This window comes from Lampris incognitus, chromosome 8, assembly GCF_029633865.1.
Source record: "Lampris incognitus isolate fLamInc1 chromosome 8, fLamInc1.hap2, whole genome shotgun sequence".
Lineage (NCBI taxonomy): Eukaryota > Metazoa > Chordata > Actinopteri > Lampriformes > Lampridae > Lampris > Lampris incognitus.
Genome location: NC_079218.1, coordinates 14,807,266 through 14,835,097, shown reverse-complemented (window position 1 = coordinate 14,835,097; position 27,832 = coordinate 14,807,266). Strand labels below are relative to the sequence as shown.

General features: G+C 44.9%; 1 protein-coding gene across 1 annotated transcript in view; it reads left to right on the top strand.

Annotated features, from left to right (window-relative positions):
• The window catches only part of LOC130116286 (roundabout homolog 2-like), a 153,437-nt gene that overhangs the window by 87,435 nt on the left and 38,170 nt on the right, over positions 1-27,832 (top strand). The window contains exons 6-15 of the mRNA XM_056284208.1: positions 1,299-1,435; positions 3,445-3,456; positions 3,987-4,111; positions 5,722-5,893; positions 9,495-9,700; positions 10,964-11,045; positions 11,156-11,321; positions 12,730-12,896; positions 13,066-13,187; positions 17,389-17,620. Coding sequence (XP_056140183.1) covers positions 1,299-1,435; positions 3,445-3,456; positions 3,987-4,111; positions 5,722-5,893; positions 9,495-9,700; positions 10,964-11,045; positions 11,156-11,321; positions 12,730-12,896; positions 13,066-13,187; positions 17,389-17,620 — 1,421 coding nt within the window. The remainder of the gene's footprint in view (positions 1-1,298; positions 1,436-3,444; positions 3,457-3,986; positions 4,112-5,721; positions 5,894-9,494; positions 9,701-10,963; positions 11,046-11,155; positions 11,322-12,729; positions 12,897-13,065; positions 13,188-17,388; positions 17,621-27,832) is intronic.

Genomic DNA, 27,832 nt, shown 5'->3' with positions numbered 1-27,832 from the left:
GTCCTTATCTTTGTCTCAATGTTCTTGAAAACAGTTGACATACTATATCCTCAGATTACTACTACTACTACTACTTTCAGCAGCGGGGAGCTCCCTCAAACAAACGATGGTAAAGCGAGGTTTAATGCAGTAGTATTGCCTGTTTCTCCCTTTAGTGGTCTGTGTGTCTGAGTTGCCCTCTCCCTCAGTACCCCTTGACTTCAGAAATGTGTCCTACTTTCAGTTCTTCCTCACCTCACTTCCTTCCTTCCCTGTCTTTCATTCTTTTCTTTAACCCGCCCGCCTCCAGGGAAGTCTGTAACTGGGTCAGGGATGTACCGTGACTGGAGTCTTCACCAGGCTCTGGACAGAGACAGACCCCACAGGCCCCATCGATATTCCACCTATACGTTTTGCAACTTTGGTTTTATTGGGAACTTTTCTCGCGCCATTTCCCTGCCCGTCTTGTTTCCCCATCTCTAAATCAGTATGGCTGACCTGGGGGGGGGGGGGCTCACAATAACCCCACGTCTCGCATCAGAAGAGACTCCTGAGAGGAAGAGCCCTGCTCTATGCCTCTGGTAGCCGAGATGGTTCTTTTACTGGCGCTACCGCACTAGTGTCTTACAGTATGCTGCTCTGGCAGATACACACTGATGCGTGGTACATCTCTATGAATTAGTCATTTCTTACTGCTCAGCTCATTCATCAAATTCAGTTTGTCAGGCTCAGCCACTCCCTTTCTTTCAGTCTGTCTGGAAGTCCCTCTTCCTCTGTCTCACTCTCTTATGCTTTCTCTTTTATGCTCTCCTTCACACATAAACCCAAACACATACGGCACACACATGCACACGTGAACTCGTGTTGCATACCACACACACCACACCACAGTGGGTGGTTCGTCTTTATAAATATTGAAATAGTAGGAACAGTCAGGGTTCCAGCTGAAAGCACCTTTTATTTTTCCATGCCTTCATCCCAGCGTAATTGCCCCCTTTTTTTCTACGTCTGTACTAAAGTGTGTGCAGCAGGGAGCCGTAATTGCTTCAGATAGCATATCTTTCTTTCTTTTTTTTTCCTGTCAAAAAGGACACAAGCTTTATTCAAGATCCCCTCTAAGTTATTGTGCAAGTTTACTCATCCGCCCCTAATCACGTTTTTCTTTTCATAAACATTTTTTATATGTATAATCATCACCGCTTTCTATTTCCAGCAAACCTAAATGAGACATTTCAGCTTTAATAAGATGTCTGTCAAATGAACGTCAATGCTGACAAGAGTAAGCCCGACTTGACTCTAGCGTCCATCTCTGCGGTCAGGTACGACATCAGATACGACAAAGAGGACTCTCTGCTCAGGATAAAGAAGGCGTCTGCAAGTGACCAGGGAACCTTCACTTGCATCGCAGAGAACCGCGTGGGGAAGGTCGAGGCCTCCGCCTACCTGACAATCAGAGGTGGGTTTACGGGATGCTGAATGTCAGTGAGCGGCTAATGGCAAAGCTAGAGTACCCATCCATGAGTTTATTTTAAAATGCCAAATCAGTCCTTTAGGATATTCAGGCCTTGATGACAAACATTACCGTTGCCGTACTTGAAGCTCATAGCTGGGTTCAGCTCCTCGTGCATATGGGACCCCGTGTGAATAATTCGCTCAGATCTCCAGTTAAGCTTCAGATATGAACAACCTGACCAGAGCCTAACCAGTCTGTGCAGCATTATGGCTTCTCTGGGGGGAGGGGGGGGTTTTCAATCATTTATCCAGCCCACTCACACTACCTCTTAACCAGAATTCCTAGCACTGCACTGGGGTTGTGAGAGAGCGCTGCGTTACAGACAGAGGGATGTAAAAGGGAAGGGATAAAAAATGAATGACTTCATTGGAAAAGTTAATGATTTGTTTTAATGCTCGAACAACATTTTTGTCGTCAGAGTGTGTGCCAACACCACTTTTGATGTGGTGCCAGTGGATAAGTCGGTAACGCTTCACCTGGAACCCAGAAATAACACACTTATAACACCCAAGGACGAGCTACAAAGAACATTTGTGATGCTTTACAACTTGTGTTTTAGAGACATGACACTAATTAAGAAAAGTAACTATAAAGTGCACTTCCTGTAGAAAATGTGTGGGCTAAGTGAAAGTGTTGGAAAGGTGGGAATTTGCAGGTTGATAGAAACCTGTGCATAACCAATCTTAACTGGCCACTGATGCAACAATCCTTTTGTAAGACGTTCTGCTATTTGTTGCTTTGACAAAGATAATCAGTAAAATAAATCAGTTTAAAAAGTAAACAACATTTCAAAAAATGTAAAATGTATCCACTTAAAGTGGCGGAGCTTTTTTTTAAGTCTGTTACATTAAACTAGTCTGAGCCCAAAATATTGCAACAAATGGTGAAGAGGAAAATAGTGGCAACAACATTATTGGGTTTGCGTTCACATAGCTCATGATTACTACAGCTTCTACTATTAATGATAATGTATAAACTGTAATAAAGGTCGGTGAAAGAATTTAATTTAACTTCAGTTTTTCCTCAAAGCAAATGACTAAATTTGTGTGATGGAGTCCCCCCCCCCTTTTTCTCCCCAATTGGATCCGGCCAATTACCCCACTCTTCCGAGCCACCCTGGTCACTGCTCCACCTCCTCTACTGACCCGGGGAGGGCTGCAGACTACCACATGCCTCCTCCGATACATATGGCATCGCCAGCCGCTTCTTTTCACCTGACAGTGAGGAGTTTCATCAGGGGGATGTGGCGTGTGGGAGGATCACGCTATCCCCCCCCCCCGGAACAGGCGCCTCGACCAACCAGAGGAGGCGTTAGTGCAGCGAACAGGACACATACCCACATCCGGCTTCCCACCCGCAGACATGGCCAATTGTGTCTGTAGGGATGCCCAACCAAGCCGGAGGTAACACGGGGATTCGAACCGGCGATCCCCGTTGTTGTTAGGCACTGGAATAGACCGCCACGCCTGAGTTTTTTGAGATGCTCTATAGCTTTTGTTATATGCCCCAGCCCACTTGTCAAGAATGCCCGCTAAATGTTTTCTGGACTTGCACTGGTCAAAGGGTCGCTTCATTCAACCAGTTTACAATCAACTGACACAGCGTTGATGTCCAGACAGCTCAAAAACGGTGGATGTGTTATTAACTGTGATGGAAGTACAGTGTTACACATAGGTCTACCGAACACTGATTACTGCCACAGGTTACTTCTCCCTTCACCATAGCAACGGTGACGACCCATCCTTGAAACCCATGCCATAACCTGCTATGGCAACTGAGCCTCACTGTCCTCTCCTTTAACCTCATGGATGAAAACACAACACCGCATCATTCATCTCTGATTTTCATTTCTTTTTTTTTCTGTCCCCCTGTTCTATTCCTCTCCTCTCCTCCTCCCTGCTCTGCTCTGTGTTGTGAACTTTATCTCACCCTCATCATTGTTCTGTCACCAGCTCGCCCTGTTGGTAAGTAAGAGCTGATCCCATGCATGCATTGTTCACTCTGTTCCTTATACCACAAACATGCACACAAGCATGGGCGACGCGCACTACTACCGTAGCATTCAATACGCTTATTCATTTCACTCCTGTTGAACATACCTATATCCTTAGAATCCACCTTGCCCTCCGCGGCAGTTGTGTGTTGCAACAGCGGTTGTTTCAACTCCATTCCTTTAACATGGTGGTCCAGACACGCTTAATGTGCTGAGGTCAGGGACCTGATTGGAGAATGCGTGTTGAGGCACACTAAATGGCCTCATTCATTCAGATTTGCAAGAAAATGAATGAATGGCTTGGGTAGTCTGCATATTCAAGTAATGGGATTTCAATGAATATACCTTCACCAAATGCATGAACGTATTAGCTTAAAAGATAGTTGGCTAGTTGCAGTGGCCTTTTTTTGTTTTGTTTTTTTGTTTTTTTTGCACACCTACAGAACTCTGTGTACATCTGTTCCTGCTCTGTTGTTGTATCTTTTTAACTTTTAACCCCAGAGGCACCGCAGTTTGTGGTTCGACCACGTGACCAGATCGTGGCTCAGGGCCGAACAGCCATTTTTCCTTGTGAGACCAAGGGCAAACCTCAGCCTACTGTCTTCTGGCAGCGAGAGGGCGGCCAGGTGAAAACATTTAAATAATCATATGTGTGTCTCTGTATCTGTCAGGGCTTTTCTAATAGTCGTCTGTGTTTGTGTTGTCATGCTGAGATAACTTCTTCAGGACTCAGAATATCCTTTTTTCTGTCATTATGGTAATTGAGTTATGAACGATGGTCAATGAATAAGTAAACAGTGTGAGTCGGGTGGGGGGGCAGTAGAACGTGGTTTTGTGCCATAGACCGCTAATGGAGTGGTCATCAATCATCAATCTACACGATCCACTTCAAATGAAATAATATGTATATATGCTGCATTAGTGTCATTAGGCATAATGAGAGTAGGCTAATGACCTTGCCTGCCCATCAGTTTTTATGCCTCCGCGCCGGCGACAGCCGTGGTCAGAGGCGCCCGTACGTTCGTCCATACATCCGTCCGCCCACCCCATTCTCGTGAATGGATATCTCCCATGAGAGAATTTCTTCAAATTTGGCACAAACGTCCCCTTGGACTCAAGGATGAACTGATTAGATTTTGGTGGTCAAAGGTCAAGGTCACTGTGACCTCACAAAACATGTTTTTGGCCACGTAATTATGACAAAGTTTCACACAAATGACTAAGGATAAAATGATGATGACATTTTGTATCCAAAAGGTCAAAGGTCAACTTCACTGTGACATCATAATGTTCTGCAAAAACACTTTTCTGGCCATTCATCCACCCTCTTCACTCCTCCCTGGAGGACAGCCAGGACAGGGGGTTTCCTGTTCCTCTGGTAGTCCACCACAAGCTCACAGGTTTTGTATCCGGCCAATTACCCCACTCTTCCAAGTCGTCCCGGTTGCTGCTCCACCCCCCTCTGCCTATCCGAGGAGGGCTGCAGACTACCACATGCCTCCTCCGATACATGTGGAGTCACCAGCCGCTTCTTTTCACCTGACAGTGAGGAGTTTTGCCAGGGGGACGTAGCACGTGGGAGGATCACCCTATTCTCCCCAGTTCCCCCTCCCTCCCAAACAGGCACCCCGACCAATCAGAGGATGCGCTAGTGCAGCGACCAGGACACATACCCACATCTGGCTTCCCACCCGCAAACACAGCCAATTGTGTCTGTAGGGACGCCCGACCAAGCCGGAGGTAACACGGGGATTCGAGCCAGCGATCCCCGTGTTGGTAGGCAACGGACTAGACTGCTACACTACCTGGACACCCAACTTGATACCTTTTAACAAATTCCTACAAAGTCTTCACCACAAATATTACATGAGTCTGGACAGACATGGATGTAAACCGTAACTTGACTGGTTGGCGGAGGCATACAACCAACTGCAAGGCAGTATTTCTAGTTTGTGCTTGGAGTTAGTTTGGTGTGTGTGTGTGTGAGGGGGGGTATGACTGATAATAATTATGACTCATTTCCGTGACGCCTTCTTAAGGTTGTCACACCAGACCTTTCACTCTGTGAGCAAATTACTGTACTTCTTCCACATTCGCTATTATCAATCAATAAGTAAATTCAGTAAGGCTACAACCCCTACTTGGGGTACCACTGAGTAGCCATACCAGTAAGCAATTTCATATCACTTACTCTCCTTTATCCACTCCTTCTCTCTCTCTCTCTCTCTCTCTCCAGGATCTTTTGTTCCCAAATCAGCCAGCACAAGGAGACAGCCGTGTGTCTGTGTCTGTGAACGGTGAGCTGACCATCACGTCAGTGCAGCGCTCTGACGCAGGATATTACACTTGCCAGGCCCTCACTGTGGCAGGGAGCATCTTGGCCAAGGCTCAGCTTGAGGTAGCAGACGGTGAGGCCGGACCCATTACTTACATTATATGCTGAACACACACACACACAGCTTTTGTAATATGCTCTTGAAAACATTACACCAAGGCTGGCAAAAATTTCCCAGGTGACCTACCAGAGCCAAAGTACAAAGAATTATGTCTTTATGCATGCTCAATAATCCAGTGAAGCAAATCCCAGAAAGTTGAATCAGTTCATCTGGACGTGGTGATGCTGTATGTGGCCGGAGTTTCGGAACAGTTTAGAAACGTATTTTCCAAACATCGCATCTCATTTGCTGCTGAACCCCAAAACACAATGCGCCAGAAATTGGTCCACCCCAAGGATCAGGTCCCCCCCCGGCACAAACAGAGCAATATGGTGTACGCTGTTAAGTGCTGTGACTTGTACATTGGGGGAACCAAACAGATGCTGGCGATGAAGATGGCACAACACTGGAGAGCTAACGTGTTAGGCCAGGACTCCACAGTCTACACCCATCTACAGACCAGTGGCCACTCTTTCAAGGGTGAGGATGTGCACGTCCTTGGTAAGGAGGAACACTGGTTTGAACGGGGAGTCAAAGAGGCCATCTATGTGAAGAGGGAACAACCATCCCTGAACTGGGGGGGGGGGGCTAAGAGTACATCTGTCGCCATCTTACCGTGCTGTGATTGCAACTATTCTGCAATCCTGTGCAAATAGTACACACGGCCATTGAAACTCTAGTTAATGGTCATGGTAATTTGCATATGAAACTGATAATTGGTTTTGGTCGTTATGCCACTGTATTGTTTATAAGGGTGGGGATACCTGCAGTCAGTTTAGACTGAAGGGGTCACATATGCCCTTTTTACACTAAAATTAGCGTGCATAAGCGGGGTTTTTTTAAACGCAGGTAAACCCGCTAAAAATAGGCAATTGACAGTGCCAGCAGACCCGGGTCTGACTGCCAGCAGACGAGTTTGCCTTTCTTTTTCTTTTTTTTTTTCTGTGGCGTCATCTTTGACGTCGTGATGTCACGAACGCGCCAGAAAACAGGGATGTAAAGAGTAGAAAGCAGCATGGAAGCCAGAGAGACGGTGGTTATCGTTACTTTTTTATTTCTTGTACTTCAGTCTCTCTTTCAAACCACACAAACTCAACGCAGACTGAACGATGTTCGCGCGCTGCTTGAAGGAAGACGCTGTACCCACAAACGATAGATGTTTTTCCTCAGCTACCGGCGCGATTTTACGACGCGCGGACAACGGCGTTACGTCATCGCGCAAATTAGCGCGTTCACCCGGGTGTCGCGTTTACATCAGTGCCGATCGGAGGTGGAGCCGGTAAATACCCGTGTCTACTGCAGCAGAGTCATTTGACCCGGGAGTGAATGCCAGTTGTACCCTTTTACACTGACCACCAAAGGCGGGTGTTAGCGGGTTTTTTGGCCAGTGTGAAACGGGCTTTAGAAGAGCGATGAAACGTTTCTCTGAATAAACGTTTCCAGATGAACTGATTCAACTTTCTGTGATACACAAAATTACGTTTGAACACGTTGAATTTGAATTATGATCAAGGCTCAGCGTTTTCGGTTTTTATTTTTCAAAGCCATCCGGCATACCAAATCTCGCCACAAGAGGGCACTGTTACATAACCTCACACGAACAGGAACAACGTTTGGATCCGTGGAAACATAAAATCCGGGTGAAAATCAATTTAAACCGATCTGCTCCTTTTAAAAAAAATCTGGGTATTTTTCGGGGAAAATCGGTAAAAACCGAAAACGCCGAGCCTTGACTATGATGTAACATCCTTATAAGCACATTATGTATGTGAACTGGGAGATATTCTGCCAAAGACCTGCCAATCACGTATCCAACATTTCCTAGTCTGGAAGTACACTACTCTGCTTATTCGCATGAAAAAACACGTCTACTGAACCAAACCCTGCATGATGTTTCCATGTAAAGCATGTGATAATATCTCATAGGGTTTTCAGTTTGTAGCTGAATAAAAACCGTTTCAGCAACAAGCGGTTTGCAATTCACACCGATGCATTTTTATACATTTGTGAATTATATTACATACCAAAGTTTAAAAAAGTCACAGAAACTGGTACACATACATCATCAGCCAGACCTTAATAATAATAAAAAAAACATAAAATACATTTGTCTGCCCCACAATTACCTTGGCAGAGACGTGCCTGAATATAATTACGAAAGCTCATCAGTCAAATGTATTCATCCCTTTCATTATCACCTGGCTCTGGTAAGCAGAACGGGCTGAAAGATGGAGAGTTTCAAATGAAAACTCTCCCTGACGAAGAGTCACATTATAAATCTCTCTGAAAGAGCATCACTGTCAGCATAAAATGCTCCACTATGACCACTCGGGAACTGTTTATACCCTTCTTTCCATTAGTTTCTTGCTTCTTCTTTTTTTTTCCTCCTGCACATTATTAAATTAGGATCCATTTAGGGTTTTTTTGTACTTTTTTTTTTTTTGGGAAAATGATTCTTGCCCTTCCACTCAGAGGAGACGGATCAGTATGTAGCAAATGTTCTGCATGGAGAGGAAGGAAGTGATGGAGCGGCGTTGTCAACTAATGGCGGTACACATAGATGGATGGAGGTTTAGTGAGGTTTAACGAGGTACAATAATGCGAAGGGGAGAAATCTCTTCTTGGCTTCATGCAATCACCTTATTTATCACATTTTTTGGATTCGTTCACCTTTGCCATCACAGTTCTGTGTCATACTCCCAACACTTCACATTCCTGGTGCATCAGACAGCCTCCATTGCGTGTTTCTGCATAATAGGAGCTGATGTCCATGATGGCTGTATTTGCACATAATTACCGATATATTAACATAATTAGTATGTGTTGCATCATATCTGGGCATGTTTGCGCTGGTATGCCCAGGCTATAACTGAATTCTCAGCTATCCAGCGTCAGCTGCTGCATTGCTCTATGTGCTGGAGGAGGCGGGATAAAAGATGTAAACACGTGTGCTGGAGACAGGCGTGATAACAATGGGGGAGCAGTGGTGAGGAAATTAGAAGTGGATGGGAGTTTCAAGGCCTGGAGAGATTCAACACCCCAGAAATTATTGCCGCCCACTGCAGAGGCTGCTAGCTGGATGACATAACATGCATTAAAGACCATTAAAGAGATGTATTATTGTTCTGCCTGGCATGTTAAATCAGAGTTAGTTTTGTGTGGGTGAGAGTTGGCGAAAAGGAGAACATGCAGCTGTGAGTCAGAGGAGGGCATGAGAGAGGGGGGAGGCGCATGAATGTGTTGAAAGGTATTGCAAAGAAGGTACGTTAATTAGCGCCACGGGTGAGCCATCGCAAATCCACACCTAGTAATTAGAGCTCAAGGCTGTGATGCAGTGCCTTGAACACGCTGCCTCATTATCAAGCTAACAAAAGCAGGTACTGCTTCCCTCGACGGATCCGCTGCTGACCGACCCAAACAACGTAAGCCTTCGGTTTCAAATTCTCCCCCCCAACTTTGTGACAAGGTCATGCGAGTTCTCCTGGCATCCAAATTACAACACCGGCAGTGGATAGAATTATATCTAAACCTAATTTCAATGACAATGCCCCCGCCCCCTGATGGTCATTCACAGCCCTGAAGGACCGGCCCCCGCCCATCATCCGCCACGGCCCTTCTAACCAGACCCAAGCGGTGGGAGGCGTGGCCCTACTTCGGTGTCAGGTGTCGGGGGACCCGGAGCCTACGATCACCTGGTTGAAAAACGGGGTCAGTCTGCTGGGGAAAGACCCTCGCCTGTCCTTGATGGAACACGGCAGTCTTCAGATCCAAAACATCAAGGTGGGTCTCTGTAAAATAACAGGACAATACTCATACACAGAAATATTTTAAATACAGCACACACCACATGTAGGGCTGTGTACCAGTGGTTGTTTCCAGGGGTCTGGGGACCCCCAGGTCATAAGCATTGTTCGTAGGTTTGTCCCCCGGTACTAAAACGAAAAGAAAATGGAGAGAACCTATTTTGATTCTGCTAACGATTGTCTATGTTTGATATTGTTCTAATCAACATTATTCAATAAATGCCCTGCAAATCACATCCAAATTGCATGATGTATTTGATCCTCATACTGTTAGATTCCCTATTCTTCCACACTCTCTGTATGTTTGTTTGCCCCCCATCTCCCCCCTCCCCCCTCTGCTTTTTCCAGTCTTCTATTCATTGTAGCACCAATAAAGAGAACCATACACATAGGCAGAGTGTGTGTGTGTGTGAATGTGGATGTGCATGTGTGTGTGTTTAGATTTCACAACGTGTACACCTCCTGCAGCATGTGGAGGAGGTAGCATGTCAGGTGAATGTAATTCAGATGGACAAGCACGGTTAGGTCGCTTCTGAAAGATGAATTGAGACTATTGATTTCTGCAAGTCGTTAAAGGCTGCCGTTTAGCGCAAACCCCAGAGGGAGCATTTAGAGGCTCAAGGACAGGGACGAGGGAGGTGCATAAAGGGGAGCGCGCACGATATACGGCACCCTATCGCAATCTCAAAGTGCTCTTTTCTTCTCTCTCTCTCTCTCTTAAGAGAGCCATTTGGCAGCGGCTCCCTGGGTACGGCCGGTGTTATATAGATTGTCATGTAACTTTTCCCCGTGTCCGTTTTGATAATGATGATGGTGGTCATAGGAGCGGGGGGGGGGAGAAAAGGGGATAGGGATTCAATTAAGAAAATTAATCGAAGCTCTTAACTGGACCCTTATATTATTGGGCAGCTCCTATGTTTCCTTCTACCCCTCTCTCTTTTTCCTCTCAAGCCGTATGCGGGCCAGCGGAGGTTAATGCATTTTTACTGTACTATTGGTTGCCAACCTCCTTCAAAAGCCAAGGTTGAAGTAAGAGCTTGTAAAAGCCATCTGGGATCAAAGCTAAAAGGCTGTTAAAACAGAACAACAGAGAATGGATTGAAACCCAGTTTTTATGAGATCTAGAGGAGCAGATGAAAGCTTTTGTAACTGTTGGGCTGATGATACTAAATGCTCGATACAAGTATCCTAACTTTATCAATGTGACCGGCCACATTGTGTATCCTTCCTCCCTCTGTAGTTGTCCGACACGGGGTTGTTCACCTGTGTTGCCACCAGCTCCAGTGGGGAAACCTCATGGAGCGCTTACTTGGATGTCAGAGGTCTGTTGTGATAGAAATAATTCAGATTTATAATGTACATTTTTTTCCCCGTTGATAGGTTTCCCCTCGCATATGTTCATTTTGTCTGTTTTATTTTTTACGACTCCCAGAATCCAGTGACCTCACAGACTTCATGTCCCACAACGCCAGTGCCCTCCCAGGGCCTCCCTCCAAGCCACAGGTCACTGATGTCACCAGGAGCAGTGTCTCGCTGTCATGGGAAGCGGGGCCAGAGGCCGGTTCCCCAGTGTCGTCCTATGTCATTGAGGCCTTTGGGTATGACTGTGACCTACGGCCTCCAGCTACATTTAGTGACCCCAAACTTTCATGGCAATATCAGACACGGATGTTTGTGTCTGGGAAGTCAAGCAAGCCTTCACTCCTTACAGATTATAGGCTTTAGGCTGGGCACGGTATATCTGTAAGAATTTCGAGGCTTCAGTGGGGTGTTAATCATGAGTATAAATGCTTAAAACTCAAAGCTTTGCTTTAAATCTAACGTTTTATCTTAATGAAAATTTAATTTGCCAATAAATTCCCCCTAAATGTAACTCCTAACAGAACAAGTATTAAAATTTAACTTCCATTTTTATGTTTTGCCTTCTTTTATACGCTATTTCCTCAACAATATTTTATAGAGGTCTTCATTAACCGACATATCTAAAAAGCTGAATTTCTGCTAAGAGAAAAAGGACACCAATCACTTGATTATAGTGTAATGTATCACTGTTTTACGGTTACACATACCAGGACATGCACAGGCGGCCACGTTGAGGCTTAGGATTTACGGGGTTAAACTAAGGGAAAAACAATCTTATCCATGCACAAGACACTAAACTAAGTCCATTAGCGTTTCTGTAGTGCTATTAAGGATTATGATATCTCAAATCCCTTAGTACCAACATTCCCTCTTCTCTCTCTTGATGGAACGATACTATTTTGGACATTTTTGAAATCTTCCAATTTTGTAATTTTCTATTGCTCTTCAAAACCTTTCACTAGGTACACCAACTGTTCAGCAAGCATGTCTTTAATAATCTTGTTATAATGCATATTCATTTTGCAATAGTAAATACAGATCATAAAGGTTTACAAGCAGTTTTATATATATATATATATATATATATATATATATATATAATTTTTTTTTAAAAAACCTCAAAGCCACTAGTCTGGAATGAGAAATAAACACAGAAACATGTTTTGGTTTAAGCACCCGCTGTTTGAATCAAGTGATTAGTCGTCAGTTGGTAGATATATTTGGTCTGTGGGAGCAGCGTGGACTCGATTTGCAGCTGTTTGAATTCCAATTATTTTACTTGTAATTAGCCAGACCAACTGAGCTTCAAGCAGAATGTGATTGACACTTGAGAAATTAAACATGTCCTTGCTAGGCATTCACTTTGACATTAAAGAGGACAGCTTAGTCTTAGGGCAGTGACATGCAGGGGCAATTTTTAGACACCAATGAGTGGCAACATTGCCCAAGGAGTTGTTTGAACACTAATGTGCCAATAACACTTCCTAGTTGCAGGGAATATTTAAATGTGTTTTGGCAGAGTTGCAAACTTACACTGTCCAAAATAATTGAAAAGTGTATCGTTGCCTTTGGAAAGAGAAGTGCTGCAAATTAAGTGAAAAAATTTTACCTCATTAAAATGTTGTATTTGTGTTGTTCTTGCAGTCAGTCGGTGAGCAACAGCTGGCAGACAATGGCAGACCACGTTAAGACTACTCAGTTTACAATCAGAGACCTGCGACCAAACACTGTCTACCTGTTCATCATAAGAGCAGTCAATGCCCAAGGTCTCGGGGACCCCAGTCCTATGTCTGAACCCGTTCGTACTCAAGGTACGAAGACAACTTATGGATTTATTAATTACAAACGAGTAGATTCTCCTTTCTATAGAGGATATTTTTTTTGTATATTCATTGATTTTGAACTGTTTGCCACGGTGGATTCTTAGCAATGAGAATAATTTTCTTTTTCTGGACATCCCTACCCCTCACGATCCCCCAGACATTAGTCCTACAGCACAGGGGGTGGACCATCGCCGGGTGCAGAAAGAGTTGGGCGATGTTGTGGTCAGCATGCATAACCCTGTGGTCCATAGCTCCACTTCTGTGCAGGTCACTTGGAAGGTGAGTTCTCCAGCCAGCTCTTATCCAAACAAGTAGTTGAGCTTTGAGGTTTAAAAGACATTAAACTACTATCCTAAAGATTTACATGCAAACAAATGTCCTTATTTGTATTTTCCTTCTCTGCTGTATTTCTGAAAATAGCAAATCCACACATATTCAAATCATAAATGCTTTTGTAGTTGCTGAGAAAAAAATGAAATGGCACATAGGCTATGCACCATATGCACCATTCACATCTTCGCCATGGCAGTTAAATGTCAAAAGAAGAAGGCACGCGGTAGTGGGTTTGAAGAAAACGAGAAGTTGCTCTAGCTAGCTAACATGCACATATTGCAAGACAAGCTTGAACAAGCCCTATACCACAGATACCAACATATATGACAACAATAATAGTTAACTCAGGTAAACCACTTTTTTTCTGACTCAGGGAAAAGTGCTGGCACAATAGCACTGGCTACTTTGTTTCATTTTGAGTGGATCTTTGAGGGTCGAAGTGGCCAAAAATTATTGTATTTTCGTAGGTGTACGTTAATTGAACAAAATTATGTTTCAGGAGGCATCTGGGTGGTGTAGCGGTCTATTCCGTTGCCTATCAACGTGGTGATCGCCAGTGTTACCTCTGGCTTGGTTGGGCATCCCTACAGGCACAATTGGCCGTGTGCGGGTGGGTAGCCGGATGTGGGTGTGTGTCCTGGTCGCTGCACTAGCGCCTCCTCTGGTCGGTCGGGGCGCCTGTCCGAGGGGGACGGGGAACTGGAGGGAATAGTAGTGGGATCCTGCTACGTCCCCCTGGTGAAACTCCTCACTGTCAGGTGAAAAGAAGCGGCTGTCGACTCCACATGTATCAGACGAGGCATGTGGTAGTCTGCAGCCCTCCCCGGTTCAGCAGAGGGGGTGGAGCAGTGACCGGGGTGGCTCGGAAGAATAGGGTAATTGGCCAGATACAATTGGGGAGAAAAATTGGGGGGGGGGGGTGTCATACTTGGCACAAAGTGGTATTAGATCATACCACAAGTCCGGCGGTAGTAGTAAGAGTGCATAGTCATAGTCCAAGACAGCTGGCGGTCCATAAGCTGCAATACGTAATTTTAGGTAATGCAGGAATTTAAGATTAATGTCGGACTTGATGATAATATGCTACATATGTCAATTTAAGAGTGAAATTGCGGTCAGTTTTTATCTGAGAAATGTTATTTTTGTCTCGTGGTATCACAACAAACATACACATACTCACAAATACACAAACAAACTCATTGACCTATTATGTTAATATGGAACACATCACAGGAAGTCATTATCATAGTTTTATATGGAGTCTTTCTAGCTCTTCCTTCCCCTTTAACTTCAAATTAAGTGCATTTGAACCTGCCAGCTGTTGCAAGAGGAGAACAGTTTAATGAGAAGAAGATGCTATGCTGATGACTGTCATTTTTACCAAGTATGTTGAAACCTCTATCCACTGTCGTGACCAGAAAACGTATAGGCCAATTCACACCATCTCAAAAGCTGCCAAACTAAAACGTATGGAAGCCTTACTAAAAAGCAAGCACAACATTAGAAATTATTTTGATTACTCTCGTAAGGTGGTGTTTTACCATTGTGGTTAGAGAAAATTGAGGAGGACAATTTATTTAGATGCACGGCTTTAGAAGCATAAATCCTGTCTCAAGTAAGGGAGAACGGAGCCAAGCGCTCCTCCGTAAGGCTTTTAAGATTCACAAATCATTCTGTTAAAGAAATGCAAACTGAGGGTTGAGTGAGAGGGGGAGAGCGCCAGCCTGCATGTGTGTCTGAGAGAGAGGAGGAGCGGGACAAAGGGAGAGTTTGATTGATTTATTTGGACTAGGCTGACGGTAAACAGCTGCTTTATTTCACCTGTAAAAGCTTTTTCTTGCTTCTTCTCCTGTTAACAAGCCATTAAAATGAGTTATTTCTGTTGTGTCTGACACCCGCCTAAATATCTGACCAGAAAAAAAAGGAGGAAGAAAAAAAAATCTGGACCATAAAAACAGGAAAAAGAAAATTAACTACACAGTTTCAGGGCCAAGTCATTCTTTTCTTTTTTATATTTCTCTCTTTTTCTCCCCCAATTGTACCTGGCCAATTACCCCACTCTTCTGAGCCGTCCCGGTCACTGCTCCACCCCCCTCTGTCGTTCCGGGAAGGGGGAGTCACCAACTTTTCACCTGACAGTGAGGAGTTTCACCAGGGGGACATAGCTACAGGTGGGAGGATCATGCTGTTCCCCCTAGTTCCCCCCTCCCCTCTGAACAGGCGCTCTGACCAACCAGTGAATGCGCTACTGCAGCGACCAGGATACATACCCACATCCGGCTTCCCACCCGCAGATGTCCTTGCTGACATCTTTCAACATCTCGCTGTTCCAGGCAGTCATCCCCACGTGTTTCAAGTCTACCACCATCATACCAGTGCCAAAGAAGGCCCCTGTGTCCTGTCACAGTGACGACCGCCCCATTGCACTGACTCCCATCATCATGAAGTGCTTTGAGAGGCTGGTCATGAAGCACATCAAGTCCAGCGTCCCCTCCACTCTGGACCCTCTCCAGTTTGCATACCGCACTAACTGCTCCACAGAAGATGCCGTAACCTCTGCTCTTCATCCAGCCCCGTCCCACCTGGAGAGAAAGAGCAGCTATGTGAGGATGCTGTTCACTGACTTCAGCTCAGCTTTTAACACAATCATACATAAAAGCTGAGCCAGCTGGGCCTTAACACCTCCCTCTGCAACTGGGTGCTGGACTTCCTCGTGGGGAGACCACAGTCAGTGCAAATTGGCAAGATCACCTCCAGGACCTTCCAGGAAGAGTAGCTGTTGCCTTGGGTAACATCTAATGGGGATCTAAATAAACATAAACACTGAGCACTGGCGCTTCACAGGGCTTTGTGCTCAATCCACTCTTGTTCACCCTGCTGACTCACGACTGCACAGCATCATCCACCTCCAACCTCATTATAAAGTTTGCTGATGATACTACAGTGGTAGATCTCATCAGCAACAATGATGAATCATCATACAGAGCGGACGTGGATCAACTGGCAGCGATGTGCAAAAACAACAACCTCTCCCTAGATATAGGAAAAACTAAGGAGGTCATTATTGACTTAAGAAAGGCCAGCGCCCACTATACCCCTCTGACTATCAATGGTATGGACATGGAGAGAGTCAGCAGTGTTAAGTTCCTAGGAGTTCACATCACAGAGGACATCTCCTGGTCCTCACGTCACTGCACTGTCCAAGAAGGCGAGTCTCCCCCCACCCATCCTCATTATATTCTACAGAGGCACCATAGAGAGCACTCTGACCAGCTGTATCACTGTCTGGCATGGAAGCTGCAAGGCCTCCGACCACAAATCCCTACAGCGGACAATAAAGACAGCTGGAAACATCATAGGAACTGCTCCCCCATCCATCCAGGCCATCTTTGACACACGGTGCACCCGGAAGGCTCTTAGCATCATGAAGAACCCCACCCACCCTTCCCACATCCACTTCACCCTCCTACCCTCTGGCAGGAGGTATCGGAGCATCCGTGCTGCCTCCACTAGACCATGCAACAGTTTCATTCCTCAGGCTGTGAGGTTCCTCAACAGCCTGAACACTTAGACCTCCATAAAATGACTTTTTGACCTTCTTACTCACTGTCCGTGTCAGGTGTGCTTGTGATGTTTAGGTCCGTGAAGTAATTCTCGTTTTTGATGCACTTTTTGTTTTTATATTTGTGTGTTATTTGTTTTTATGTGGCACTGAGGTCCTTGTGAAGCATAATTTAATTCCCTTGTATGTATGAGACATGTATATAAGGCAATGGCAAATAAAAGCAGTCTAAGTCTAAGACATGGCCAATTGTGTCTAGGGACTTCCGACCAAGCCGGAGGTAACACGGGGATTCAAACCGGCGATCACCATGTTGGTAGGCAATGGAATAGACCGCTACGCTACCCGGACGCCCCCCAGGGCCAAGTCATTCTAAAGTCCGTTGTTGCTTTGTTCATTTAAATAGGACTCCTTTCATAAAGTTTTTCAAAATTTCCCCTGCTCCTTTCTCTGAGGCAGACTTGAAGAATGGAGGCCATGAAGTCATTGCTCAAAGAAGTTTAGTCTCCATCTACCCCTGCCTCTTTTTCTCTCTCACTGCTTCCCTTTCCTCTCTCTCTTCTCCTCTCTCACTCACTCCCTCAGGTGGAGAACCCATCCCAGTTCATCCAGGGCTACCGTGTTCTGTATAGGCAGACTTCAGGGCTGCCATCCCCAGGGCCCTGGCAAGTACAAGACTTGAAGGTCGCCTCAGAGAGGGACATCACTCTCTCAGGTCTGAAGAAGGGCATCGTCTATGAGATTAAAGTACGGCCATATTTCAACGAGTTCCAGGGAGCAGACAGTGAATCCATGACAGCACGCACCATGGAAGAAGGTAGCTGACACATTAATCTGCATCTATCCATCCACTGTCTGTAGCCGCTTAATCCAATTCGGGACTGCGGGGATTTAATCTGCATTCCATTTTAAAATACATTTCATAATTTTTTTTTTCTTGTCACTGCTAATGTTTGCATACCTGGATAATGATAGAAAATGGCACTTCAAGTGCATACACCCACACATGAACGGCAGTAGTGGCATCTCCTCTGTGTGAGACAACAGGTCCCCCAGACAGCACAGCAGGGGTCTGTGACAAGCCTAAGTCTCAGTGGGGTGGTGGGGAGACGGGGTGCGAAAAACTGTCTAACATAAGCTCATCTCCCTCCTTGTTCCTCTTTGGACCCCTGCTGCCGTATCGCCTGCCATGTCCCTGTTGCACATCAGACACACAGGGTTTGTGATGTTAAACAACCCCCGCCACCACTACCACCATACCCTCACACACGAGCACAGAAAGCCCCCCTACCTTATCATACGCTCTTGCTTACCCGTTATGCTTGGTCGGTAGTAAAACTTGATACTGATAATTTGCGAGTTATTGTTTCGTTAGCTGTGAATTACTGTGTTAGCTTAGCTAGCAAGATATCTCATCTGTTTGGAGCTTATAAACTAGCCCTTTTGCAAGCAAGGGGAGATCTAGAATCTACCACTGTTGTCACCCCACCTTCTTAAAAGAAAAAAGAAGAAGAAATAGGCTGGTTAGTTACATGGAAGACTGCAAACACAGAGTGAGCACAATATTTTCAGCTCTCTATGACTTCTAATAGGATTTTTATTCTTTTATTTTCATGTAGGTATTTGTATCGATTTCCTAAATTGTCTCCTCCTGATTGCATAGCTATACATGCTACTGAATTGTAAACGATAGATTCCACCTTTTATGGCGGCATGGTTGGCGCAGCGGTTAGTGCGGTCGCCTCACAGCAAGAAGGTCCTGGGTTCGAGCCCGGGGGTAGTCCAACCTTGGGGGTCATCCCGGTTCATCCTCTGTGTGAGGTTTGCATGTTCTCCCTGTTTCGGGTTTCCTTCGGGTGCTCCGGTTTCCTCCCACAGTCCAAAGACACGTAGGTCAGGTGAATCGGCCATATTAAATTGTCCCTAGGTGTGTGTGTGTGTGTGTGTGTGTGTGTGTGTGTGTGTGTGTGTGTGTGTGTGTGTGTGTGTGTGTGTGTGTGTGTGTGTCGGCCCTGTGTGATTGCCTGGCGGCCTGTCCAGGATGTCTCCCCGCCTGACGCCCAATGACTGCTGGAATAGGCTCCAGCATCCCCGCAGCCCTGAGAGCAGGATAAGCGGTTTGGATAATGGATGGATGGATGGATGGATGGATGGATGGATGGATGGATGGATGGATAGATATTCCACATTTGAAAAACAATTTATGTGCATCCGCCAAAATATCATTGGCCCTTCTTTTTCCACCCCATTTAACAGTTTCTGCAGGTGCCACTGTTAGCAAGCCATTACTAATATTATCATCATATGTCTTCACAGAAGGCATACTATTAAGAGCATTAGACATTAGGCCTTACTGGTACTGAAACCATTTGCTTTTATAAATCAATGTGAACCTGCATCATGGAAGTGCAGTTTAATCAATATTCATCCCAAAGTCCTTTAATACAAAGCACTGTGGTCTTAGAAATAGGAAAGCTTTAAGGTTTCCTCTTATCATGACACAAGCTTTCACTGACCAGACAAGCCTGTTTGTTGATTTAATATCGCTATAGAGAAATGTGGCAAATTTTAACTGGTAAGTTTCTTAAGGATACATACTATTTATTTTTACATTTGTACTCAGGTTTTTGGTTCCCTTAAAAGTACTCTCAACAATTTTGTGGTTTTATTGATCCCCTGGAATTCATTATTCTTACTACTTGAGTCATTCCATGTGTGCATTTATTTGGATTGCCGTTATTTGAGGAGATTGTATGAGCTTGAACTACTGCAGAAACCAACTACTAGCTGGTTGTTTACTACAAATGGAAGCCAAATCAAACTTACTAGTGCCTGACCAATGCAGCATGCCCATTTTCTGGGTTCATGTTGTGACATTGCACAAACCATGCCCGCTACCCCACCATGCACTCCTTCGGGATTTATGAGCTGTGTCCAAATGAGCCAGAGGATTGCCAAGCTGCAAGCTAAAATATCTGTTCTCCATTAGATTAAAGGAATGAATAGCTCCTCGACCAATACTACCTTAGGGCTGGACATCATTTGATTATGTCCAGGTCCATGACCTAAGTCCCTGGCTTACTCCACACTGCAGGACCACAGTATGGCAGCACCACAGTATGTCCAGCCAAGCAACAGATGGAATCTAGACCCAATTCATTGCATTTCTGTACTCCTCATGGACTGGAGCCTTGGTCTGTGGTCTGTGATGGAAAACAAAGTCATAGATGCTCCTCGCCTCTATCTACCTCGGTCACAGGATCTCCCAACTAGGCAACGGGTTCATCATCCTGGGTTAGCTAGAGGGCTCTGCTGTGGGTGGATGACCATCTCATTCCTGTCCTTTGCCTTTAGCTACCCAGCCCCCATCCCATCCAGCTCTAACTGCTGCAACTAGGTGGGCTCTTGCTCCTGCTGGTTGCCATTTTAAATCACCTAGACGCCCCCCCCCCCCCCGCCCCCACTCCAACCACCGCAGCCAGTCTCTCTATTTTGTTGCTGATGCCCTCTGTGATCTTGTCTTCTGCCTCCTCTCTTAAAAGTACATGTGAAAACTTGCCACAATAGCAGCACCCTGGTCAGAATCCACAACCGCAGTCTTATACTGCGGTCGCACTTGGGACAACAAATATGTGCATGGTGGTTCAGTATAAATGAGCATAATGGTAATAACTGATTTGTGGTCTTTATCAGGGAAGCTCTGAAGGACATAGGGGAACATTTTTTGAGGGTCTCATTTGAATGACTCTCATTTGAACGACTCAATATCTAGTTTGAATGACTTACTTGAAAATGACCAAAAACCTCACTTAGATTGTTATTATAAGAGTCTGATAACGTTATGGAAAGGATCCCTACAGAGATTTTCTTTGTGTTTCACTTCTTCCGGTCTCTGTTGTAACAGTGACACACTACTGTTTGCGCGGTCGCCGATCACATATGAAACCGGCGACCAATCGCCAGTTTCAGTCGATGACTGCTGCCAGCCAAAAAAGCTGGTTCACCCTCCTCTGCCTGTTGCCCCTCTGTCTCTCGCCTCGTCTCTCTTCACACACAATTTCTGGGTGCCTTTTTCAATATACCATTATCTTTTGTATTTTCAAACCGTTGATTGCCTTTACATCTTGACTGGTTTCGTTCACGTTCTTTGCTTGGGGTGAATTTTATACATCAGGTGGTAAATTATTATGTGGGAGTTATGTGGAATGACACTGGCTTTGCAGAGCCAAACGCTTCTTAAAGAACAAAATGTGAAATGCTGGGAAACAACTGGGTATCTTTCAATATTGTGTGTATAATCTTCGCTTCCCCATCCATTTCATCTTCTTTCGTTGAATATAAGGTGATGGTTCATTTGTACAATAGGACCCTGAGATGCCTGAAAACGGGCAGCCTTTTCGTAGAGCGCTCCTTATGGAGCAGATGAAATATAGTTTTGTGGTGGCGTAGTTTGCATACTAATGTGAATGTCGTGACGGCAGTATGTGCTTCTTTTTTTTCACAACTATTCTACCTTGCAGATATGAATTGCCTTCCAGTGATATTGACAATTACTCAACATGCATGTGTGCAACACTTGCTCATACATATGTAAAGCATATATACCCTTTATATTAATATGTGTGTGCTGTTCCACATGTGCTTGTGTGGGTGTTTCCCATATGTATGTGTAGATGCTTCAATTGTTTAAGTTTATTTTCTATGCATATGTACAGTGTGCAGGAGAATGCATCCATGTGTGAGTATGTGTGTAAGTGTTTTACATGTGTTTTTGCAAACAAAGGTTAAAATATGGTCTACAGTAGAGGGCCCCTCGTAGTTGGCAGCCTATTTAGCCTTCTTCCGGGAATGGCCAACACCATTTTTGAGCTATATGTCCAAATCCAATTGCAAAATACAGTATATTAGGGAGGCGAGTGACCATCACTGTGTATTGATTGAGTATGGTAGCAAACTTAGATCGCTGTAATGTTCCCTACACTTCCAGAATATCAGAATCATGTTTATCGGCCATGTAGGTTTGCACTACATGGAATTGGACTCCGGTTTCATGGCTCTCTCAGTGTACTTAACATAGAATAACAACACTATAACACAACAATCTTCAGATATATACACAAGGGTTGATTATATAACAGGTGAAATAAGAGGTGATAAAGTGCAGTGGTGCAGAGAATCTATCAGAGATGCTGAAATAGATGTTAGCAGGTTACTGACATACATGCCTGAGGTGGATGAACATGATGGAGCGTACCAGTATACATACAGTGTACAGAACAGTATAGTATACGCAGAATGTTTGGATTTGTTTGACAATGTTAAGCGTTCATTTGAATGACAGCCCACGGAAAGAAACTAGTGGCAAACTAAACAACCCTAAAATGGTTGGTAGTCAAAATTTAGCACAACAGGTCAACCCCATTCTGCTCCCCTTACCCTCCACTCACTGCCCATGCCACATGTGATTTTAACACAAAAGCTCATATTTTGGTTGTTCTGTTTTCTTAGCCTATTTTTGTCTAACAAATTATTAATAAAAACACCAGTTTTATATTCTGGCGTCATTGATGGCTTTGCTTTTACCTCTTTACCACACATCTGTTTGCATAGCCTTAAATTGCCTATGCATTGTCACACATTGTATACACAGAACTACAATCTCATTTGGTAAATAGATCTGATTACATTTTTCCTTTATAATAATAATAATGGAAAAATGCCACAATAAGTTAAAGATTATTGAAAAAAAATGACAGAAAGAAAGAAGAAGAATTCAGAGAGCCTAGTTGAGCCGGACCGCATGCCACATGTGGGAACTCCCATAGCGCGAACCCAAAGCCACACCACAGCAGTTAACTGCAGTCAGACAGGAAACATGAGTGCAGTATGTACTTTGAGCACCGGGGGCAGTGCTGAGCATCTGCTAAACAGAGTAGAATACGTGACAGTGAATGGAGCTAAATGCTATAAAATGATCATCAGTCTATTTCAAATATTTATAAGTACCTGGACTATAACTGTCATTGCTATATGGCCTGATGTTTTTCATGAGTACACAATAATACGGCAACACGCAGTTGATGGTTGTGATATTATCCCACTTTCAGAACATTTGCACTTGCATGAGGTCAAACAATATTGTTTGGTTAGCTTGTTAATGAGTGTTAATTACTGGCTCAGGCTGCTTTGGTTGGAACTCAGTAATGAGGCATTTTAACACATTTCGCATTGCGAACCGCCCCCAGATAATTGCCAGGCTCTTAACCGCACCAAATTCATAACATTGCCTAAATTTAACCATCGCGAACATTCTAACCTTACAGCCAAACTTACTGTCTTTATGTATCCTGGACAAAATGTCCTGTATTTATGGTTTCCCATTTTGCACTAGCCAGCTGGCCAACTAGTGAGTGGCTAGTAAAGATAGTAAGCAAGCAATATGACAGAGATGTTCCATAGAGACGACGCTGCATCAACTGAAGTAACCTAGTTTCTTCTGCTGGAGGAAATGTCCTATTGTAAAATGTCCAGCAGAGTCCCAAATCAGGGTTATGCAGCCTGCAGATTACCAAAGATACGAGATCGTCGATGTTCGGCTGGTACTTGCAAGTGGCTGTACTGACTAGCTTGACCATCTTGTCATGACAGTGGTCATGAAACATGATCATATTTGCATACTCAGAGGGGGGAAAATGAATGGTTCACTATTTCATGAATATGAGCATAGAAAGGAGCATCCTGTTATCCACTATCTCGTAATGTTCTCCTAATCACAATAAATAAATTATCTCTTACAGAGGGGATCTTGTGGATTAGTCTCATTGACCTCAATTCATTCTACTCTTTTCACCCCTGCTTTAGCACTCAAATTTGCCCCCTGGATGGTAGCTTCAGACGCAGGCCTAGATTTAGGTAGGGGTGGTAGGGGCGTGCCCCTATCAACGTTCAGGAAAGCTGAAATATCCCTACCATCATTTAGACCTGTAATCATGGCTAAAATGTGCAGTTTTTTTTAAAAAAATTCATTCCATTAGGCGCTGTCGCACGCTTCACACTCAGCCAGAGAGGGTTAATGGTCCATACAATCTGGCTCAGCGCACTCTGTCGGTAGGCTTACTGTGCATGAACAGAGTCACTCAACACCGACTCTTCAGTCAGTGTACTATTGGTGGAGACAGATGATGGATGGAGAGTAAGTAGTTTGGTTATAATCTAAGAGAAAGACTTGGTTTGTCTTTTTTATGTCTTCTTGTTGACTGTAAAAAGGTTAGAACGAAAAAACAACACAGCTTTCACTTGCGTTCTCATCCAGAGTAAACTATAGGCCTGTCTATATGGGCATATACGCTGGCTAGGTAACATAGCAAACTATGCCATGAGTTTTTTGTTTGTTTTTTTTTTTTACCTAAATGCGGATTTGTATGATGGTCTCCCTTAGATAAACCAATTTCATGCATGTTTGTGATATGGGAGGTGCAGTAAATACAATTAGACCCAATTTAGAGCCCATGTAGCTAATGTAAAATTCATCTGTAGGCAGGCTCGGACTGGCAATCTGGCAGCTCTGGCAAATGCCAGATGGGCTGGCCCACTAGTGGGCTGCAAGGCCAGCAATGTGGGGGGAAAAATCGATCTGCTGGCCGTGGCCCCCATTTGATGTTGGAACAGCCAATCTAACTGGCAGATACACGGTCCCAATGTCAATAGACTACCTATACTGTAAGGCAGGTGCAGGAAACGCTACCCCCATCCGTCCCCCACCCCTTCGAGTGGATGCGTCTGTCCATGTAATGTCAGGGGTCAAGCAGGGAATAATCAAATCAAGAGAGAACGAGTGCAAACTAAAAGTTATAAGTTCAAAAGTAAAGCTAACCTGAAAGGATCAAGGTCCTAAAAAGCAAAAAGGTGGAGCGGAAAAGGTCAGAGAGGAAAAAGAAAGAAAAACTCAAGGCTGATGCCACAAGTTTTAAGTTAACACATTTATTCAAAAATACTGATGTCACTAATGAGACGTCTAATCACTACCTAAGGTAGGACACGCTATGCTACTCTACTGACTGCGCTGTGCTACGCTGTTTTTTAAATGCTGTCAAGGTGAGAGTATTACTATGGGCCAGCTGATTAGTCACTCTGGATCCGCTCCAGTAGGGTGCAGGCACGCCGCTTGTCACAGCCTGGTAGTAGTAGTGAATGAACCCGTTTAAATAGTGTCGGTAGCATGAAATCCTGACTGTTTAGCCTGATGTGTGAACTGCATCAGATCGGCCGCAAACACGATGCCAGATGATTGACTATAAAAAGAGCGCTGTTAATTAGCGTCCAATTTCAGACACATTTCCAGATCGCCATTAGGCTAGGCCTACATTAAGGAAAGCCTGTGTGGAAATTTAGTTTGGCTATTTTGTTTCGTGATGACACCATCGCATGTGATCATAGACTGCATTCATGACGTGTGATTATGTCATGTGTTTTATTTAAGTCACGGATTGTAGCACAAGTGTGCCGAAAGTTGGGTTGCCCATTGTCAAATGATTAAAATCCTAAGTGCGCCTCCTGGGGTGCCGGCTTTTCCTCTAGGCTATTTCTTGTCAATCTATTTATTGCATTATTTTATGAAACCCTGTAAGTACACCTGTTGTTGGGGTGCCAACCTCATATTGCTTTATACAACTCATAAGTGCATATGTTGGGGGGGGGAAGGGGGCCGGTCCGGACGAAAATGGCCAGGGCCAAATTTTGTTCCCAGTCGAACCCTGTATGTAGGTATAGTCATACCAGTGGCAACTGGATATTTTCTATGTTGTTTTGGCCAAGTACCGGTAATAGCCTGTCTGTTTATTCAAATTTTCTTTATTTCATTAGAAACCCCTCGGTGCTGTGACAGAGTAATGGTGCAGTCTGAGTTGGAGTGGCAGAATGGTTTTGGTGTATATATGTGGGGATTCAGTAAAGTGCACACAGGTATTATGCTGTGTGTCTCAGCTGAGTGAGAGCACTTAGTAACCTGGTGTAAATAGTACCATGTTGAGGCTGCTTATCAAGTGCTCTTTATGTATTTTCTATTTTTTGAATTTTTAAGTCGGTCTCCTTTTTCAGTTTTTCCCCGAATTGTGCTTGGCCAATTACCCCACTCTCTGAGCCCTCCAGGTAGCTGCTCTACCACCTCTGCCGATCCGGGGAGGGCTGCAGACTACCATGTCTCCTCCGATACATGTGGAGTCACCAGCCGCTTCTTTTCACCTGACAGTGAGGAGTTTCACCAGGGAGACATAGCGCATGGGAGGATCACGCTATCCCCCCCACCCCCGGAACAGGTGCCCCGACTGAAAAGAGGAGGCGCTGGTGCAGCGACCAGGACACATACCCACATTCGGCTTCCCACCCACAGACACGGCCAATTGTGTCTGTAGGGACGCCCGACCAAGCTGGCGGTAACACGGGGATTCGAACCGGAGATCCCCGTGTTGGTAGGCAACGGAATAGACCGCCACGCCACCCGGACACCCTTCAGTTTCATTTTTTTGTATATGTTTTTATACATATATTGTTCAGTAAACCCATCCTTTTTGACACCGTCAACCCTGTCCTCTGCTTTCCTAAACACCCACTTAACATGCCTGACCCCATCTATCCATCCATCCATCATCTGAACCGCTTATCCTGCTCTCAGGGTCGCGGGGATGCTGGAGCCTATTCCAGCAGTCATTGGACGGCAGGTGGGGCAGATACCCTGGACAGGCCGCCAGGCCATCACAGGGCCGGCCAACACACACACACACACACACATTCATTCTTAGGGGCAATTTAGTACGGCCGATTCACCTGACCTACATGTCTTCAGACTGTGGGAGGAAACCAGAGCACCCAGAGGAAACCCACGCAAACACGGGGAGAACATGAAAATTCCACACCGAGGATGACCCAGGATGACCCACTAAGGTTGGACTACCCCGGGGCTTGAACCCAGGACCTTCTTGCTGTGAGGCGCCCGGATCAGGGCACCACTGTGCCGCCTTGATCCCATCTACTTTTACTTAATTTTGATGAACTCCCATCTACCTTTGAACACATGATGCCACTTTACGGAGAACAGAAGTCATTATCAGGAAGGTGTCGCTTATGTAATATTTTTTCCAAGATACATTTACAAGAATTTTTTGTGATTTTTATTTTCAAGCTATGAGTAAAGAACGTTGTTTAAAATGTTCTCGCAAGGACAGGAAAATGTTTGAAGCACACCAACATTAATGCCTCCAAATTTGTAATTATTGTACACTATTATTAATTCCAACAAGTAAGTAAATCTGATAGATTAGATTAGGTCCTGTGCAATCACTGGCGGTCACTCAGAGTGAGTATGACTGTCCTCTCAGTTGGGTTGTCTACTTCTGGGTCTTCAGATGGCTGTAGATGCTGATCTGCAGTCCACATAGTTTGGTGCAGCGTGGTCAGGGGAAAGATGTGGTGGTTGAGCCTTTTTCTCTCTCTCCTTGCGGTGCTGTTGCTTTTGCTCTGCGGCACAGTGGCGTTCCATGTCATGACGTGCAGCTCCTTCCTGCACGGATTTCTTCCAGGAGCGCCTATCCAGTGCAATGTGTTGCCAGTTGCTCGATGTGATGTTTAATTTCTTCAGACTGGTCTTGATATTGTCCTTGAAACGTTTGTTTTGCCCGCCGGGAGGTCACTGACCTTCCTTCAGCTGGGAGTACAGGCTCTGTTTGAGGAGACGTGTGTTGGCCATGTGGGTGACATGGCCCGTCCAGTGGAGTTGGTGCTGCATTACTGTGGTGGTGATGCTAGTCATGTTGGCTTCTTCCAGAACGCTGATGTTGGTGTCTCCGTCCTTCCAGATGATCCTCAGGCTTTCGTAAGGATCTTTGGTGGTATTGTTCCATGGCTCTCAGGTGCCTGCTGTGGGTGGTCCATGACTCTGCTCCATACAGCTGGGTGGGGAGAACAACACCTCTGTAGACCAGGAGTTTTGTTTGAGCCTTTAGGTCTTGGTCTTCATAACGCCATTCAGAATATA